The sequence below is a fragment of the Protopterus annectens genome, chromosome 4.part1 (assembly GCF_019279795.1).
Source record: "Protopterus annectens isolate FY-2018-M chromosome 4.part1, PAN1.0, whole genome shotgun sequence".
NCBI lineage: Eukaryota > Metazoa > Chordata > Ceratodontiformes > Protopteridae > Protopterus > Protopterus annectens.
In genome coordinates this window covers 144403620-144425529 of record NC_056734.1, presented here as the reverse complement: position 1 = coordinate 144425529, position 21910 = coordinate 144403620, and the positions used below count along the sequence as shown (strand labels likewise).

Here is a 21910-nt window from a genome sequence, read left to right as displayed (position 1 = left end):
TGTGGCCCTGTCCTCCATTGATGCAGAAAAGGTGTCAAATGCTTTGTTAGAGATTTTCAGCAGGGTAGGTTTCCCAAAAGAAATACTGACTGACAGAGGTGCCAGTTTCATGTCAGGCCTGCTGGCTTGTCTGTAGAAGCACTGTGGGGTGGAGCACCTAAAGACAGCCCCTTACCATTCCCACACTTATGGTTCGGCGGAAAGGTTAAACTCTACACTAAAGACCATACTACAGGCATTTGCAGACCTGTTTAAGAGGGAGTAGGACAAATATTTGCCCCATCTGTTGTTTGCTTACAGAGAGGTGACCAGGAATCCAGAGGTTTTCACCCTTTGACTTGCTGTATGGGCATAGGTTGAGGGGACCTCTAGATTTGATTTGTTATGAGTGTGAGGGTGAATGTGAATCCCACAAGGAGTCTGTCACTGCACATGTCCTAAACCTCAGGACAAGGCTCAGTAAACTCATGGGCTTGGCCTAGGAGAACCTGGCAGAAAGCTGACAGCAGAAAAAGGTCTCTTATGACAGGAATGCTAGACCTAGAGAGTATAATGTGTAGCAGCATGTTATGGTTCTCATTCCTGTCAGACACAACAAGCTGCAGGCAGCTTTGGAGGACTCTTCAAAGTGATAAGGAACATCAGTGCTGTTATCGACATGGTACAACTGCTAGGCAGAAGGCAGGGGCACAAACTGTTCCATGATAACACCATGAAACCTTACCATGATAGGGAGACCCTGGTGATAAGTATTTGCAGTAGAAGGCAGGAGGAGTCTGAGGGGGATTTATGGCTACAGGGAGCCAGCCAGCAAAATCCCAAATTGATATGGTGGAGCCTAGGGTTGCAGACATATGGTATGACAGTGCAATACTGTAATGGGGCTAGCAATGCAAAGGCAGCTGGAATCTCTAGACAAGGTATGGAGTAATGTATTCACAGATAGGGTCATCCTTCTCAAGCAATGTTTCTCAAGGGTCACTTGAAAAATTAGCTTTAGTCTTCGAAAGGGGGGGAAAAAGTGTGATGAAGGGAGATACTGCCAGCACAGCTATCTGGAATTTTGTAAATACCTATATGTCATTTGTGAATATCAACATGATTTATATAAGATGCTTGTGTTACAACTGTATTAGAACGTATGTAATGTGTATATCAAAATGGTTTGTACAGACGTGTGTTAAAAAAGTATTTTATAAAGTACTTGTGCTTAAGATGTAACCACAGTGTGCCCTACTGGAAAAGAACAGAAATGTACACTTTATAGGCTAGACCAGAGACACAGAGTCTGTACTGAGAAGATTTCTGTATTGTCTTCAGAGTGAACTAATTATTAGTTTTGAAAATACGAAGGAATGCACTTGTTTTATGACTTCCAGCATCTACCAAAGATCTGAGGTCTATGTATTTTCACAGGTAGATGCTAAATACTGCTAGCTTCCAGCAGTGCGGGTTTCACCTGGGATAGAGTCAGATAACAAGAAATTATGTTATTCTGCAAGCTATCCCAACAGTAATATTAGAGATATTAATTTGAGAGGTCTCTGAGAGAGACAGAGCATTCTGCATTCTGTCTTGGACCTGGCAACAAGAACCATTCACTACATCTGCCTTGCTCTAATTAAGTAAGTTACCTTGGGTATAGTAATTTTCTTAGATTCAGTCAGGAATATAGTGAAGCTTAGTTTAGATATTTTTCTTTATTTATTTGAGACTGCCCTACAATGCTGCTTTAAATATTTCCTTGGATTTTGAACTCTGATGTTACTGTGAATATATATTTGGTATTGTCTTGTTTTTTTTTTTTTTTTTATTATTTTTATTATTAAATATATTTAAACCATTCATTGTGGCTGATCTGTGTCAAGATATTTAAGTTTTGAGAGTACTTGCATAATTGTCTGGTGACACTGTGTGGGCCACTCCAATAGCCTTCCTCTTGGTCAAACTACCATTTGTGTTAATATTAATATTATACGGTTTACTATCAAAATCGCAGAATTCACAACCGCAAATGTTGAGATCCTCAACACATTTCATCGCCTCATGAATATTAATGAGGTCAGATGATCGACCCATACCATCGATAGTCCATTTTCGATGTTAATGTCAACAGTTGCCATTTACAGACATGCTGCATTTCTCTGCCCTGTTGATTCTTAACTGCCATTCACTTGACTGTCGACATACCGACTGTCGCTCCTACCATGTTCGAACAGGAACCGGACGTTCAACTGATTTTCAATATTTTGATTGTAAACCATATTACACAGTAAGATTGGACACCCTTTGTTAAGAGCCTTAAAATAGCTAATAAGGAGTTGTCAGGTGGCAGTGATAACTACCTTATAATCTGAGCAAAAGGGGGCATAGCTAGTAAACTTGTGCCAGTCTTTCCCAGGTGTGTGTGTGTGTGTGTGTGTGTGTGTGTGTGTGTGTGTGTGTGTGTGTGTGTGTGTGTCAACTACTTGGGCAGGGACATGAAGCACTGGTTGGACAAAGAGGGTGCTGGAGGTCTTGGCTTGGCCACTCAGCTGAGATCTCAACTCTGCAGCTGTGCCATTGGTGAGTCTTACTGATTATCTGGAGAAAGAGGGAGAAACCAGCCCCATACTGACTGTGGTCTCTGTGTACTCTTAAGGGAAACTCCACTTGATGCATAGAGCTGCATCTGGAAACATTGTGTGTGTACCTGTTATCCTTCCAGTGTACATCCCCCACTGTTGCCAGTGGTGAGGATTGAGGCTCCTTAATTATTGATCCAGTGGTGGGTCATCACAACATAGTTACTGAAATATGGTTTTAGAACAGTGGATGCACCCTGACTTTAAGTGTAAGTCCTGAGTTACCTCAAAATCCCTCCATCTTCAGATTCTTCTGTAAAGTAAAACTATTCCAGCTAAGTGATGACCTGACAAAATTAAAATCTTCTCCTCACCTCGATTACCTGTCACATTCTGCCATTTTCATACAAATTTTATGTCTATCTTCAAGCTTTTATTTATGCCCTAGGCCTCATTCCCTATAAGGCATAAATACAGTGCCAATTTAAAACAAGTTCATTTGGTAGAGCCCCAGCAAGGAAGAAGCTCATAGCTCAAAAAAGGAAACTTAAAACTTCCTTCAGTTAGAGAAGTACTCTAGATCAACAAAGAACTCAGAAACAAAACTAAATCCTCTGTAGGTAGTACTCTAAAAAGATCAACAAAGAACTCCAAAACAAATTAAATCCTCTGTGGGTAAATATGAATTGATAATTGCCACCTATGCCAAATATAACTACAAATCATCCATCAACTATGTTAGGAACCATAAAAGTAAAACCAACAATGCCTTGAATTAGTACAAAATAACACCATAAGGCTTATCCTCTGAGGACATTGCCAGTGCATTAGTAGATTGGCTTCAACAATTGGCTAAGTTTCTGGTGTCATTCTAAGGGAATCCAGTATCTGTCTGCCTGGGATGACATGATTGACAGACCTCAATGCTTTGCCAGAGATGGCCTGCATCTGTCACTCCTGGGATTCAGGGTACTGGCTAAGGCTCTTGCCACCCCTATAGTGCCTTTTTTAGGCAGTGTCCCAAAAAACAAAATTACACCATAACAGCTACAAACAAATGCAGCCTGAGGGTCATGCTGCTCAATGCTAGAAGTCTAAATCTCAAGATGCACTCACTCAAAGCTCTCCTCAAAATAGAGAATGTCGGCATCTGTGCAGCACACCTGGTTTAAAGAGGCAGAAAGCACCCCTACACTCCCAAGCTACAACTCATTCATTACCTTTCAGCCCCAGAATACATCTGGAAGCTCCAAAGGCAGTGGTGGCTCCATATTCTTAAAGGATACGCACACCTCTAGACTGGTAGCCCAGCATAATGCATCCGAGATACTTCATGTACAGATAACTAGTAAAGGGAAACAAAACAAATGAACTGAAGAAGAAGTACCACCCGACTCAGACAGCAAAAAATGATAAATCCTGAACTCCAGGAGCGTACCCTCCAACCTGGCTGCAGTTGGAAAATAAAAGTGGTGTCAATAAAGTGTAAATCCACAAGAACCAACGTTAAAAATTCAGATGGACAAAGCTTCCACGGTAATTCTTTAATTCTTAAAAACAGACAGAAAGAAGTTCACAATAAATCCAAGCGCTTTCGCCTGAGTAGTCTCAGGCTTTTTCAAGGTTAAATTAAGTGTGTGGCCTTACTGTTTATATATTCAGCTTAATAGGCCTAATAAGATAATTAATTAATTACAGTCAATCAACATTTAAAGTGCAACAGTGCTTTACTGAACATTTTAAAGAGCATTTTAAAGCTAATAAATGTTCTTCTGTCACTCAGTACTTTGTGCATTCATCAAAGCTGCATTATAATGTGCTATCCGTCAAGAATTAAATGCATCTTATTGACAAATATGTTTAAAACAGTAAAAACTGTAAGTTATTTAAATTTTTATGTACATATGTTTTAAAAAGTTAAAAAATGAACTACAAAACTTTAAAAAAATGTATTAAACTTGTTTACTTACACTAGAAAGAACAGGTAGTAAACCATGTATAAATTATGTATGTAAATGTGATACATTGATTTCTAAAAATTATCCTTTCTAAAAATTAATCAATATTAAGTTTTAAATAACTTTCATTTGATTAAAAAATCAATATTGTAATTGTATTTCATTTCGATATCCAAAGTTGAAGCTTATACTTCATGTACAACTAACATTGGGTAAGATGGTGATTCAAGTCATAGACTGCTACAGAACCCCAAACATGTCCCTAGACTCCCACTCCAAGTTCCTAAGCACCTATCAAGGTCCAACCCAATAATCTCATACTGGGTGACTTCAACTACCCTTCCATCAACTGGGAAAACTATTCAAATACCAATGTACAGGCCCAATGCTTTCTGGAATTTATCAGTTCCAATGCCCTAGACCAGCTCATTCTGACCTCCACTAGAGGAAGCGATATCTTCGATCTGGTTATCACCAACATGGGAGACTGTTGCTCCACACCTGTAGTCAATCCCTCTCTGGTTAAATCTGACCACAAAAATGATCACCATGGAAATCTCCATCTCACCTACACCCCCCCGCAAAGGTGACCAAAGGTGACCACCCAGAAAATCTTCTCTAAAGCCGACTTTGGGCTCCTAAAAACAGAGACGGCTAACTTCTCGGCACCCATGCCAATGGAAAATAGCTGCATGACTGCCGAATCATACACCAATGTACTGTACGAGCATGTACACAAATGCATGGACCTTGCAATACCAAACAGAACTAAGATACTCTCCTCCAAAATAAGGAAGCCAATCTGGCAGTCCCCAGCCATCAACAGACTCTACAACAGAAGGAAGAAACTGTTGCAGAAAAAAATGAAGTTGCAAGACTGGAAAACCTCCCTTATCAGTCTCAACAAAAAGCTTAGATCCCTTATCAAATCCTCAAAAGCCTGCTATGAAGGTAGAATTGCAGCTGACACCAAAAACAACCACAAAGCCTTCTATAGCTATATCAAAAACCTCAAAGGCAATACCCAGATTTGCTCTGAGTTATTGCACAATGGCATCTCCTATACTGAGCCAACAGATATAGCCAATATACTGGCCAACAGATTCAGTGCCAACTTTACCTTTCTCTGCCCCCCCCCCCCAAGGGCCTTATCACAATATCAGAAGAAATACTGGTACCCATCATTTCTGTGGCATAGGTAAAAGCTGCATTGTCCAAAGCCAAGAATACAGCATTCATGGGACCTGATAATATCCCTGGCTGCATCCTACATGAGCTACAAAATGAACTGTCACCACATCTGTGTGCCCTGTTCAGTTACAGCCTTACCTCAGGCTATGTCCCTAACAAATGGTACACTGCTACAGTCATCTTGCTCCATAAAGGGGGAGCAACTACAGACTCTGGGAACTATCGCCCCATTAGCCTGATGAGTCAGGCATGCAAAGCTATGGATCGCATCTTCATGGAGCTGCTTAATAAAGATATAGGCAATCTCCAAACTCTTGACCCCACACAGTTTGGCTTTGTCAAGGGGAGATCCTGTCTGCTGAACCTAGTTGACTTCTTCAACGCAGTCACCAAGGCTGTGGATGAGGGTAAGGCAGTGTATACAGCCTACTTTGACCTGGCCAAGGCCTTTGATACCATTCCCCACTCAGATATCTTTGATAAACTCACCAAACTAGGCATCAATCCTTACATCACTAGGTGGGTTGCAGACTGGCTCACAAATAGGATCCACAGAGTAAAAGTTGCATATTCCAAGTCAGACTGTCGACCAGTCATGAGTGGAGTCCCATAAGGCTCAGTCCTGTGCCCTTTCCTGTTTGGCATCTACTTCTCAGAAGTCCAGGCCAACACAGAAGGACTCTGGTTGACCAAGTTCACTGATGACTGCAAGCTAGGAGTCATTATCAACTCTCCAAGTGATGCAGACATCCTAAAAATGGGCCTCTCTTAGACCAATGACTGGTGTCAGAACCATGGTCTGAAGCTTAATGCAAAAAATGCATTATCATCCCCTTTGGAAAAAACACAGTTCCCATGAATTATCACATTGATGGGAGCCCACTGAACACTGAAGGAGCCATAAGAGATCTGGGCACCCAGGTTGACAGCCACCTCACCTTTGACCAACACATTGCCACTGTGGTCAGAAAGTCCTTCTATGTGGCACATCTTATAACCAAAAGTTTTGCATCCAGGAAGAAAGAGGTCATCATCCCACTTTACTCATCCCTCATTAGACCAATCGTCAAATATAATGCCCCAGTTGGCATGTACCTGACCAGACACCTACAACAGCTGGAGAGGCCACAAAAGTACCTCACACAAAGGATCCTAGGCCTTAAACACATGCCCTACATGGGCAGACTCAAGAAACTTCAGCTATTCTCAGTCTCTTATCGTCTACTTAGAGGTGATCTCTGCTTGACTTACAAAGCCATGTCCAGCCCAGCCCTACTTGAAATGCTACACCTAAAGAAATCCCAATCCCCCCACACCACATGCTCCAGAGATCACAACCTCATTACCACAATTAACAGAACATGCTGGAGGAACAGGATCATCTCCCAAAGACTGCTCATACTCTGGAATAAGCTTCCCATTCATGTCCAGCAAAGCACCTTGCTGGCCCTCTTCCAAAGAAATCTTGACAAGTGGATGGGTAACAGAAAGTTCATTCCAGGGTTCATTCCAGTTGCCCTACTGGATAGGGGCACTGTGAACTAACATCGGGTGGCACGTTGCCTGGGCAATTTTTTATGGGCTAGGCTTGTATAGGCTCTAGGGCCATTAGCTTAGTACATACCTATGAACCTATGAAGACAAATTCAACCCAAACTTTACTCCTCTATCTCCACCTAATTATCCACAGAACATTGCCATGCCTATGGCACCCCCACCCCCTGTCTCATCCAACCAAGTCTTAAGTGCTCTCTGTAAGCCTGAGAAAACTAGTTCCATGGGTCATGATAATCTGCCAGGCTGCCTTCTTGTTAGCACCAAACATTATCAGCCATATTCATTATTAAGTCTGTTCAATCTCAGCCTCTTCGACAAATTTGATCCAGAAGTGTGTGGAACTGCTGTTGCTGTCCTCATCCCACTCCAGGAAGGGGGACACACAACTGATATGGGCAACTTTAGAGCCATAAGACTCACCAGACTTATCAGTAAAACAGTGGCAAGCATTACTATAGAACCTATTACAAAGGACATAGGCACTCTCCAAACCATGGATCTAAACCAGTTTGGGTTTGTTAAAGCCAGATCCTTCCTCTTGAACTTGGTGGTCATTTTTGAACAGGTCACTGTGGCATTAGATTCAGGCAGATTGGTTCACACTGAATACCTTAAATACCATTCCATATTTTGGCATCATTAGGATAATCTAATTAAATGTAAACCACTATGTTACCTGCTGCATAGTAACCTGTTTGACTGACAGAGCCCAGTCTATTTGTGCTGGAAGCATGCTCTTTTCTGAAATAGTAATTAACAGCAGTGGCCTCCAGAAATTGTTCATGGGACCACTCCTCTTTGGTATATACTTCTCTGATGTTAAGATGTTAAGACTGACACAAAGGGCCTGTGGCTGACAAAGTTTCCTGATGATTTCAAACTCAGGGCTGTCATAAAGGCTCCTAATATCTCTATTGACATCTACATTCTCTGAACTGGTGTACCATGTACAACAAGCTGTGTGTATACCACAACCTCAAATTAAATGATAAGAAATGCAGCATTGTATCTTTTGGAAAATCTATCACATAGGTGTCACCCTCTCCCCCAAAAATTGACACAGTCATTACGGACTTGAGTACTTTCATAGAAATTGAACACCATTTGACTACCATATGACCACTGTTTGGAAATCCTTTATATAGGCAGAGTAACCACCAATGGAATATCTTTTATATCCAAGAAAGTTATCATCCCCCGTACTTCTCCCTTATCAGGCCAATAATTGAGTGTAATGCCTCTTTCTTATGTATTTATCTAGGCACATGACCCAGCTGGACAGATCATGGCATTTCCTTACTAAAACAATCAAGGATATCTTCTTCTTGAGCTACACTGACCACCTTAAACTGTTGTCACTCTTTTTGATTTCCTATCTACTCTTGAGAGGGGACCTCTGTGTTAGCTACAGACTTTCAAAAAATCAAGCCCTGTGCAACCTCCTACACATCTGCAAATTTGATAGTGCCCTAAACACCTGCTCAAGAGATCTAAACTTCCACTCTGGCATAAATAGGTCTTGCTGATGAGATAGTTATCTATCACAGAGAATACCACTTGTATGGAATAAACTCCCAGTGGATGTAAAGCGTAATAGCTCCCTGACCCTTTTAAAGCATTACCTGGATGACTATAGGGACAATTTGTAATTACATTCCTGGTCTTGCCCCTCAGACCCTTATGGAAAGGGATCAAAGCTAGGTAGAAGTACTTTGTTTCATGGGTTATGGTAGTATTCCATGTCTTGGTAATTTTAGGGTGGGATCGTGTGACTAGGCTACAAATGCTCCACTGGATCAACAGCCTAGATTTAACCTATGAACCTGTAAACCATATATTTACATGTCAGATTACAGCAGAAACATGGCTCATTCCACTTTGTACACTTAATTGCAGAAATCATCATATTTGTGAGTAGCTTATAACAGGCACGTTTTAGCTTACTTGTTAAGTACATGTTTGGCATTGTGTAAATGAGTTGTGGTTCGGTATGATTTATAAAATAATTTACACTCTTCAAATGTTTTGTACACAGTATAATGCTGACACATGACACTGATTCAAAGATAGGCTCAGGCACATCTTGTCGAGCAATGTTAAAACTTCCCAGTGGGCAAATACACACCTGTGTTACTGTGTGGAGTGTCTGAAATGGAACTAGCCCGAGCTCTGTATACCCCTCTGTGTGGACTATATCTAGAAATATTATAATTATCTTTGACAGAACATACCTGTTGCAGGCTTCCATGTATGCCAGGATCTGTTAGCTAATTGTAAGTCTGTAATTTCTGACTGAAAACTTAGCAGTAACTCTACCTGTACTTATGGGGATATGCATTGATATTTACTGCCATTTTAGAGTGTGCTTTCTTCTCTTACATCTTAACTAATTTTCATTTACTGTAGTATACCTGGACCAGCAGTTATACAATCATTATTATGGCATCTACTCATTCTGCAGTTCCTTTATGCAGTTCTTTAACAGAGTGTAATTTTCTTTTTTTAATGTTTATATCATAGCTTCTCTTTCCCTTAAGTATATCATTCACACTCATCTCTATGCATGGTTTATGAAGTACTATTCTACACACTTTCTGTTGCTAGCCTGTCCCTAAATGCCTATTTTGCATTTATAATCTGTAACTCAGTGGCACATCATGTATCAGACCTGCCCAGTACATACAAAGCTTAACGCAAACTGTAAGCCTTTTCTAATTTCCATAGTATATCTGGGCTGGCAACAGAATGCCTAGTAATGTAAATACGGCTTGCAGTTATGTCAGTGTAATGTAGACATTGCATTACTTTTTTTGCTTATGTTATTCATGGACAAAACAGAAATAATCATTTCTAAATATTTCTCTTTTAGGACTGTATTTGCCCTGGGACATCTAAATGCCACTGTGAAGGAATAAAAGGGAGCAAGGTAAGTTGCGTGTACTTTTCAAAGTTTTCAAAATTACACATTTTCCAAAGCTGAAGAATTCCAACGAAAATACTGAAAGGCGTAAGTACTATATAACACAGAGAATTATGATGGGGTCACCGATCATAACCTGCGTATTACGTGTTCGAGGCGCGGATGCCAAGAAATTCCCCTCTAGAGCGGTGAATCCTGGCATCCATGTCAGGAACACATAATTAAAGGTTATGATCAGAGACCCAGTCATAATTTTTGTAGTGCATGGAGCTTTTATTTGCTACATGTATTACTAGTTATAGGGAAAAAAATCACTTAATATTTTTACCTGCTTTCAAGACTCTAAAGCACTTAGTGAGCTCTGTCAGAAAAATAAGTATAAATCAGTCTCTTTATGTCTTGTTATTCCTCTCACATGTCCAGATTTTCACAGAATGCCCAGATTTTTGCATTTTATGTTTAGTCTGTTCATAATAAAAGTTTTGGTTTTCAGACAAATCTCTAAGGATTGAAGTCACTAAATAATGAAATACCCATGTGAACGTAGATAACAGCAAAACCAAGAACACACAAAATACCAAATGAACACCACCACCGAAGCTGTAGACCTAATATATGAACTTTTATTATTAAAACACTAAGAGCGTTCATCCAACATATTGTTACATTTCAGTTTCAGACTTTGTATTCTTCAGAAATGCAGGTGAATGTGCACCCTGTTATGTTGGGTCTGTGTTCAGCTACTGAAAAATAAAAGACCCAAACGGAGAAATATCGAATGGAAGACAGTGTAAATGACAATTACCAAAGAATGATGTAATCGAAAAAAGTCATAGAATGGCCATAATCAGCCAACATTGTAAACACAGCCAAACCAAGGCGGGGGGGGGGTCACCCTCACCCCCCAACTATATATACCAGCTGCGAGATTGCACTACAGTGTAGTTTCCCTTCACTTACTTTGTGCATTGTGTTACTTCCTGGTTTTGGCCAACTATGTCCATTTAATGAATTTATTTTCAATGATGTCATTGTTCGGTAATTGTCAGTTTCACTGTCTTCTGTTCGATATTTCTCTGTTTGGGTTTTTTATTTTTTGGTAGCCAAACATGGACCCATTATTTTAGCTACTTTCTAAGTTTACCTTATCTGTACCGACAGCAGGCAGAAACAAATCTGTTTTCTATTCTGCTGCTGCCTTTAGTTGCCTGATTGTGGTAATGAGGAACCACAAGAAGTAGCAGTAATCAGCTTGTCTGTGTTTCTTTTGCAATGTTTTCACTCTTCTTCCTTATTTTTTACTTTTTAGAGTGACTGAATTAAAAGCATTCTTTATTAAAAATCTTTTTTTATATTTTTATTTTTTACTATTTAGTTTTTAAGTAAAATATTGTCCCTCTGTCATTAAACATGTCCTACCTTTTCTTTCATAGCTGTGTAAAACAATTATTTTCTATATGAAACACCTATATATCATTTGAAATGGCATAAACAACTAAAATGATGTAAGAATAAGGTTTTATTTTGGCAAAAAAAAAATATTCTGTACTTTGCACTAGCTATGTGTATGGCCTGTCCTGTAAAATCCCACCTTTCCACAAAAATTTTCCTTTTTGGACATTTGAAAAGGTGGCATCCCTAATCTCAACAGAATTAAGGACATATACAGAAATAATCAGAAACACTTTTAAAATATTAGCACTATTAAAAAAAATTAGAAATGTGAATTAATATGCATTTTCTGAAATAAAAGAAGTCTATGTCTCTCTTATTATTGTCATTATTTATTAAGAATAATTCAGCATTGTTTCTCCATAAATCACCAGTTTTAAGAGGGATTAAGAGGGACAGAGCTAAACTTTGAGTCAAAACTAGGGATGTCCATGAAAATCAGGAGCAGCTGAGTGGTATGTCTAGAGCTGTGAAACAGAAATCTGAGTACTGAGTCGCTATGCAATAAAGTACTCAACGTATGCAATCATTATTAGGATGTTCCCAGTGGCATACTGTACAGATGTGACAGAAGGGCCCACTCTAAATTGAAGTTTGCAAAGCAATACATTTCTGATAGACCAGACATAAGGCTGATTATGACAACATTGTTAAAAGCAGACTTTTTTTGCAGGTATTCCTTGTGCCCATTTGGTTAGCCACAGTCTTTTTCCAGTTTTCTGCCTTGTCCTAAATCATTGCTGATATGTAAAGTGGCAAAATTGCACTTAAGACCCTAAGTTTGTATGTATGTGTGTGTCTGTGTGTGTTTATGAGTGTGTAACCTGCTGCAGACTGACGTAAAACACTGATTGCCTTTGCACTTTTTTCCTTGTTCCACCTCCCTCGCCACCCCTAAAAAAAAGGAATAAGATTAAAAAGCAAACCTAGATGAACTAAAGAAGCAAGGGAAAGGCATATAAGCAAATAGTAATGAGCTTTCTTTTACAGACTCTTGGACATTGTTATGCTGGGGCTGATGCTGCATATAAATAAGAAAATAGCAGTCTCTCTTAACCATTGTTTGACTGCTGCCAGGTGAAGACAGCAAGGTAACAGAATGGACTGCTTGAGTGACTATGTTACTGTCTTGTCATGGCAGCCAAGACTACATGTGTAGTTTACTGATACCCAGAGCAGCTGCAGGAGCTGGGACTCTGTTGCACAGTGTTGGTAACTATAAGGTATGGGATGCACAGTACTTGCATGAGTGCTGGTGTCTGACCCTGTAGCGATTGCTGAGAGAGGCAGGCGCCATCTATGGCAACAAGATGAAGAGAGGTGGAGATGGCTAATGGGAGAGTATGGTGTTGGAAATAGGAGAGATGGAGTCAATGAAACACTAGCTGTCACAGAGGCAAGATACACTGAGATGAAGGGATGGCTGAGCTAAAATTTTATTTTCTATCAACAGCTGTTTTTTTCTGCTGTCTCGCTAATGACAGAGGGACAATATTTTAGTCTTTAAGTGTGTAAATGATGTGGGGAGATGCGAGATTTTGTGTGTATGGGGTAGGTGTAGTGAGACAGAGGAAAAAATGCCGAGCTTTGCTCAGTGTTTTTTCTGCAGTCTTGCTAATGACAGAGGAACAATATTTTAGTCTTTAAGTGTATAAATGATGTAGGGAGATGCCAGATTGTGTGTGTGTGTGCGTGTGTGTGTGTGTGCGTGCGTGCACGCATATGTGTGTGCTGTGTCCCTCTATGTTTCTGTCACTACATTGTGGGTCTGTTCCTCGCCAATGAGAAGCTCTGCATTTTTTCCTCTGTCTCGCAAGAGCTTGACAGAACCACAGAGGGACAGAGCCACAGAGCCAATTTCAATAAAAAGCATTCTAAATAATACAAATTAGCTATGAAACAAATATACTCAAAAAATGCATTTATTAAAACAATATCCAGTTAGCATTTTTGTCTCAATATGACTTCTTCAGACTAAATCCATACACAAAGAAACAAGCATTTATAACAAATGTGAATCACATGACTTAATTGGTTAACTGATTAATGTTAAATTATTTTACGTTTTAAATAGACTATAAAATTCTCTTTTGTCATTAAGTCCTGGAGGATCACTGGCATCCAATTTCACCTGCCAGCAATACTCCTTCAAATCCAAATCTTCTTCGGCATCAAATCTATTTGCAAAATTAAAAACTTGATCCAATACAATACATTTTAATAAAACCTTATACCCACTACTGAAATAATATTTACAAACTGCACTATTCCCATCCCCTATCATGGCATGCAGATGTTCATAAATTCTACAATATAATTCTGTTGTTGTCCTGCTGACATAAAAGGCAGGGCAAGATAAGCAGTAGGCTAGATAAAAACACAGTTTTGATTTACATGTAAAATATCAAATAATTTTAATTTTATTGCCATTAATCACTACTTCAGCAGAATCAATGTATAGATATTGACAATAATTACAATTTAAAGAAATCTTTAAAATGTATTCCCCTCTTGTTAACAATAATAGGTTTTGCACTAACTACCTGTTTAGTATCAGGGAAACTATTTAAACATTTTCTGATTATCTGTAAATAATGCTTATCTCAATTATGGAAGTATGCATGATAGTAGGATGAAAAATAATACAATCAAAGAGCAGCTAATGAGAATTAATAGATTAACTAAAAATGAAAATGATTTTATCAAGGAAGGTACAGGTCTATGTTACAAATGTTTAACTAGAGGATATCCAGAAAAGGTGGTTAAACAAGTGCTGGAGAAAGTTAAACAAGTAAGGAAAGAAGGCTTGAATTATGGGGTCAAAGGGCACCTAAGAATAATAACTTTAGTACACGTATGTTAGTTAAGAACAATGGATGAAAAAGCCATAAGAAATATTACAGATAATTGGAAAATGTTAAGTACTTTCCCTGATAAAAGGGATAAAATCTGAGGCAAATATAATTATAGCATGTCCTCAGATATAAGAAAGTTGTTTGTTAGAAGATTTACTTGCAGAAATTAAAACAGTGGTGCTTCAAAGATAATAGGAATGCAAAAATGTGTGATTGTGTATTTGTGTGTATGCATGTGCGTGTGCGCGTGTGTGTGTGTGTGTGTGTGTGTGTGTGTGTGTGTGTGTGTGTGTACATATAAATATATTTATACATGTGTACATGCAAGGCACATGGATGCTTGTGTGTGTGTGTGTGTGTGTGTGTGTGTGTGTGTGTGTGTGTGTGTGTGTGTGTGTGTGTGTGTGTGTGTACATATAAATATATTTATACATGTGCACATGCAAGGCACATGGATGCTTGTGTGTGTGTGTGTGTGTGTGTGTGTGTGTGTGTGTGTGTGTGTGTGTGTGTGTGTACATATAAATATATTTATACATGTCTACATGCAAGGCACATGAATGCTAGTGTGTGTGTGTGCATGTGTATATGCATCTGTGAGTATGTGTACTGCATACTTTTTCATCCATACATTTTCAATCTTTACTTCATCCAGTTCAGGATACAGATAGGCAGACCTAATCATGGCAAACTATTGATAGGAAATAATTCCTGAGTGAGACTCCAGACCATCAGATGATGGAAGCCCACTCACAGTCATGTAACAAATGTGCATAGGGAGAATTTGGAACATCTGCAGTTCACATAACCGCATATTTGACACTAGGAAGGATCACCACACTGAAACCGACATTAGCACTCTGAAGAAATGCAAGCTCCATACAAAAGGCACTCCACATGAAATGTAAACCAGATATCCAACTGCTCTGAAGAAGCAGTAGTAACTGGTGAGCCATAGCATACATGTAAATGATTTTGTGCAGAGACATCAAGGTCAAAAGTGTGACCCAGGATTTATAGAAATGAATATGAAAAATAAGAATACTCCACAGCCTAATTTAAAAAAGCTTTCCCTAAGATTCAGTAAAAGTCTTACAGCCTGTGCTTATTGTTCAAAACAGGTTTGTCAATAAGTGTGATTGATGAGAAATTCTGAGCAGAGTCAGTGATGCAACAGGTAGCACATTTGCCTTTGGTGCAGAAGGCTGTGGGTTCTACTCCTACACAAAGTAGATGGATTGCTGACACAGCAGTACAACATAAGGGGGTGCTGCACTCCTGAGTATTTCATCCTTTGCATGAGGTGTTAAATTGAGCTCCTATCAGCTTGAGTTGTTAGTAGCTCAGGTGGATGTAAAATATCCTACTGCACCTATCAGTAAAAGAGTAGGGGAAGTTTCCAGATGCAGTGGTCAAGTTTCCCCCCTAATAGCATAAATACCACCTTTGGTCTAGTAGGACTAACCCAGTTAACAAAGGATAAATAAATAAATTCAGTGAGAAGTACAGCCACGGTGAGAAAGACCTCAGTAATGGCTCTTTACCATATCTCTGATTCAGTCAGTGCACTATCAGACTTAACCATGGTAATGCTCTCTCTGGTAGCTCATGCATTGCTTAACAAAGGCACCACAGGCATGCATAGAAACACACACACTCCCAGACATTTTCACACTCATTCCCACATTCACTTCATCCACAAACAAGTCCCCCCCCACACTTGATCATAGTTATGAAAACCCTCATCCATCCATTCACACACACACACACACACACACACACACACACACACACATACACACATGCACTCACACACGCTTTCACACAGCCTCATTTGTGCCCCTACAGCCATGCACACACATATAATAACTGTCATCCTCTACCTCCGTCGCTTTGCTGAACTTAATTAAATTAATGCAGATATTCTCATAGGAGTGAGTGGGTGACTGCTTATCATCATCACCCCCTTCTCCCCATTTTCTACATGAAGTGTTGGGGTGTCTTGCCCACTGTTGTCATCTCTCTCTCTATTAAATACCACTCTCCTACTTCTTCAACAGTCATGTATGACTATTGCAGGGTCTTCTCTCACACAAGCATCCATCTCTTTGTTGGATGCCCTCGTCTTCTCTTACCTTCCTCCTGTCTGCCCCAAATCTTCTTCACCTGATTGACTTCTGCTTTACTGCACATGTGCCCAAACCATACTAATCTGTTCTCTTTGACCTTCTCTGCAATTAGAGCTACTTGGGCGTCTGCTCTGATGTCCTTATTTCTTCCTCTGGCCTACAGTGTCCATCTTACCACCCATCTCAGGTACTTTATCTCCATCACTTCTAGCTTCCTCAACTGCTCTGCATTCACTATCCAGGTTTCCATGCCTAACAGAAGAACTAGTCTCACCACTATTTTGTAGATTTTACTTTTCAGCTTCTTTAGCATTCTTCTGTCATTCACTGCATTCACTTTTTCTTCCTAGGGTAAAATTTTACTCAGCCAAGTGATTCCATATAGGGATCAAAAGACATTTCCAGTGCAGCGAACATGTCTAATGAGCATTAGCCACTACCCTGGAGCACTGCATTAGCATGAAGCTTTGCCTGTAATGCTACTCTGCACATAGAGGCCTCCACAGGGGTATAATCACTAGTAGAGCCATCTGTGAATTGGCTCAGCACAATGTGTAAACCTGAGATAAAACTTCTGCCTTATGCTACACCTTTATAAATATTGGGATTTGTGTTTAAAGGTTCTTAACAGTTGTTTCTTTTATTTTAATGCTAAGGGAAGTCTAACTTTAGCATCAGTATGTTTCAGAGAAAGAATGCCTACTGTTAGCAATGAAAATATGCTGTGCTGTTAATTGAAAAAAGCCTTAGAAGAGATGCTGTTATAAACTTCTTATAAAGCCTAAACTATAATTTGCACAAATAGGTGTATTATTTGTCCTGTAATTAAATTTAGTTTGAAAGTACTGACTGTAGTTTTATATACTATCCAAATTTAGAATTTTGAGGGATGTTTAGATAGCATTTTTAATTACCTTATTAGAGTATAGATCCGACTGAATTCAAATGTGCCTCTCTGTTGTTTTTAAATCATAGAACAGCCACTGGTAAAATAATGGTATGATTACGTTGTGAAACTATGTGTGATTTTACAAAAGAAGACACACATTCATAAGGCAATCAGGGGAAACATGACTATACTTCAAAGGTTTTATCAATGTATTGTAAACCGTGCCTACAGGTACTTACTAATCAGTTTTTTACATAGCATAGAGTAAGCATGCTCTGGCTCCTACAGCCTTCTTCAAAATGAAACCATGTTAAAACACAACTAGACTATGACAATTTGTTGAAAGATGCAATGCAATATTTGAAACTGGAAATCCTGTTTAACAAAAAATAAATAAATAATTAAAAAAAAAAAAAAAAGGCATTGCAGTCTTTTTTTCCCTAAGGTCACATTTAAATCCTGAAACGTATCTTTTCTTTCACGGAAGATGATTGACAAAAAACTGTAGAGGGTTGTCACCATGAACTGTGTACAAGGGCTAGGTCTGTGAGCATGTCTGTTGTACTAGGGGCAAGGGGTGGTGAGCAAGATAGGGCTGGATTATTTTCTCTAGTGCAAGTTATTTAAAAATATCCTTAAATACTTTTCTGAAGTATAAGAAAGTGTCAGGCTAGGTTACTGGCATATTCCTATAGGTAGAAATAAGGCATTAGTGAGTGGAGCACCTTCAGTTTTGTTAAACTGTACAATTACTTGAGTATGGGCTACATCTAATGAGTCAGTGGTGAGATAGTAGTTATGTTTTTTTTTTTTTTTGTATTAAAGCCACTCTATAGTTTTACAGAGAGAATGTATTCTTTATCTTAGCTGTATTTATTATGTCAGATATGTGACATTAGTGGGTTGGTCAACCACTACTGTTCCAAACTGGGGAACTTATCACTATCCCCTCAACAAGTGTTGTAAAATATTAATCTGAATAAGGGTGAAACAAAATTGGAACTTTTTAACTTGTATATGCTATATTTAAGTATATGAGATTTTTATTAAAAAAAAATCACTTCCAGTTTAAGAGGTTGGTCAGTGACACATTGAGAAGGTGTGAATAAGGAACAAAATACATAGACGGTTGGTGTGAGGCAATAAAAGTCAGAGTTAACATTTTCTAATTTTTCCTAAAAAAAACACATCTAAGGTAAACAGTATGTCTTTCAGAACACCTACTACTCCATAAATCAACAAGTTATTTATTTATTTAGGATATTTATAAACAATTCTAACCTAATCCGATGCTCTGTGATTGGAATTTCTCTCTTAATCTCACTCATCCATCCTTTTAATTCCCGATTTTGTCCTCATGTCCAAAAAAGTGTTTTTTGTGGGTAAATGCAAGCTTTTCTACCTATTAGATTGCTCAAATACCCCATTAAACCTGTTTTTCTTTGCATTTTTAAAAATATAGCAAATTGAATTCATTTGTATAAGTAGTATTTAATGTAATGGGCAGTTTAGTAAGTTTTATTTAAAGAGGATGTATGATTTACACAGTATTTTGTTTCAAACTGTTAACTCTGTCTGTGTGTCTCTCTCTGTCTGCCTATCTATCCACACACACACACACACACACACACACACACGAAAATGGAGATATTTAGATAAATATAAAAGCTTTCTATTGTGTCAACATAGTGAACTAATCTAGTTTTGTTACACTTGGTTGAGTGCAGAGTGAACGAGTTAGCAAATTTCTATTACCCAAACTGGCGCTGCAGTTCTTTTCATGCATCAACAGTAGTTCTAACTGATTTTAAGGGTTCTGGCTTGCTGTTTCTTTTTTCTGTATTTTTATGACTGCGAAAGTCATATATGTAAAGGAGCAAAGGTGTGTTCCCCCTTCATTCCTTTCAGCTGTCCAGATTTTTGCAGAATGTCCAGATTTTTTCCTCAGACTTTTGATCTGTTCCTCATAAAAGTTGTGGTTTTCTGGCAAAATCATTGAGGACTGACAGACATTTGAGTTTCAGATTTCATATCCTTCAGAAAATGCATGGTTTCCTTATTTTTGGGCTTCTGTACCCCCACTGTTTTTGGCTTTGTCCAGATTTCTTGTACTAAGAGGCTGGGAGGTATATGTTCCTCTTAAACATGCTATCCTTGTTTGATCACTTTGAAGCTTTGACTGGTTTGTTTCAACTGTCGAAACTTCAGTGAGTTGAGTCTCAATTAAAATTAGGGTAGGCAACTAATCCAACCCTTGTGCAAGCTAGTTAGTACTAAAGGATTTCATGGCATTTGTGTGACCATTCTTTCAGTCCTTCATTTTTAATCACCACATATTTTTATTCATGCTCTTTGGGAAGCTGTACGTGGCTCCCTCATAACCAGATATCAGAAAATGAATGAAAGTAAACATGTAATGAATAACACAGTTAATGAGTGAATCTTTCCTAATTTATTTATTCATTTATTTAATTCCAAAATTATGCGCTAACCAAGCTTTTAATTTTAGTGAAAATTGATGTTGAACTCTGAATGGACATTTTCCTTTAAAAGCACCATAATGATTGACAGAGGTTTGTTATACGAGAAAATAACTGACTTATAGGCTCGCAATGCTGCTTTACCTATAACATATAGTTTTTGATATAGGTTTGATGAGGAAGACAAAGCAGGGCAACATTGTATGAACCATACCAGAAACTAACAACAAAACCACAAGAAAAAAGCACAAGAGCCTAACTTTGGGCAAAGGAACCAAGATAAACTCATTAAATTCAGCAGTAGCACATTGTAACCTGGCCAGAAAAACACAACTGCAATTATTTACTTTGGTTATCAGATAAGTGGGCTGGTTCCGTGACCGTTTAAAGCCACAGTCCAAACCATCCTGCCATTTACAGTATTTAACAGTTAGATATGCTAAGGTAGATATCTATATAAACATGCAAAAGGAAAGATATGTTACTGCACAGAGAGAAAAAAATGAAAAACAATCTAAGTGTACATTCTGTTATATTTTAAAAACATTGAAATTTGACAGACATGACTGCACAGACATAATTAATAGTGTCAGAGATATTTATTGTTTTCGGTACTCACTCACCAATAGCTAGTGAAAGAGACAAATTCACAAAACAGTTATCAGTGCAGAAAAAATATTACCTTGGATAGAGACATGAGGCTGTCCATCTTCAATATTTAGAGGCAAAGCAGTTTAACAGTGGACACCTTTCTAAAGAAGTATTTGTAGTGGTCATTTGTAATAGTTCATATTCATTTATTCCATCAGAGCTAGATGCTTCATATTCTTTTTCAAAAGCAAAGCTGCTATAGCATGAGGGACAGCAACAGTCAATAAAGGACCTAATGCTAAAGAAAATGAAAGTCCCACTATAATTGTTACTACAGGGACTGCTACGATGCATAGAGATATCTAGCCAACTACTGGGTCTGGTGCAGAGTGGGAATCCAGCAATTACAGGGTCTGATACAGGGTGGGAATCCAGCAATTACTGGGTCTGATACAGGGTGGTAATCCAGCAATTACTGGGTCTGATACAGGGTGGGAATCCAGCAATTACTGGGTCTGATACAGGGTGGGAATCCAGCAATTACTGGGTCTGATACAGGGTGGGAATCCAGCAATTACTGGGTCTGATACAGGGTGGGAATCCAGCAATTACTGGGTCTGATACAGGGTGGGAATCCAGCAATTACTGGGTCTGATACAGGGTGGGAATCCAGCAATTACTGGGTCTGATACAGGGTGGGAATCCAGCAATTACTGGGTCTGATACAGGGTGGGAATCCCGCAGCCACTGGGTATAAGGCAGGGTGGGAATTCAGCAACTACAGGGTATGATGCAGGCTGAAAATCTAGCAGCTACTGGGTCTGATACAAGGTGGGAATCCAGGAGCTACTGGGTATGATACAGGATGGGAATCCAGGAGCTACTGGGTCTGATACAGGGTAGGAATCCAGTAGCTATTGGGTCTGATACAGGGTAGGAATCCAGTAGCTACTGGGTCTAGTGCTTTACTGTAATAAGCTATAGGATGGTACTTTATACACAGACAATGAAAAATTTCTCACAAACTGGCAGTCCTAGAGATGGAGTAATGGTAGGTTCTTGTTTTAGTCTCACGGAGGCAGCTTCTGTTTCTGATGTCAATGGAAGGGGTTTTGAAGTATCCAAGTGTGTCAAATTTTGTAAGACCAGTATATACCAAGATCCAAGAACAAAAGCCAGTGAAGCAGAGGATAGTTCTCATTTAAAAATAATAGTGGGTTTTAAGTCATTTAGAACACCCTCAATTTAAGAGGCAGAGAGGGAGTCCTCACCTACAGAAATATTATGTCCCAGAAAATGCACTCAGGACAGAGATGACTGCATT

General features: G+C 38.9%; 1 protein-coding gene across 2 annotated transcripts in view; it reads left to right on the top strand.

Moving 5' to 3' along the window:
• LOC122800784 (collagen alpha-3(IV) chain-like) overlaps window positions 1-21910 on the top strand; it is a 1680215-nt gene that overhangs the window by 254505 nt on the left and 1403800 nt on the right. For both annotated transcript variants that reach the window (XM_044070045.1, XM_044070046.1), the window contains exon 2: window positions 10140-10196. In XM_044070045.1, the coding sequence (XP_043925980.1) occupies window positions 10140-10196 (57 nt within the window). The remainder of the gene's footprint in view (window positions 1-10139; window positions 10197-21910) is intronic.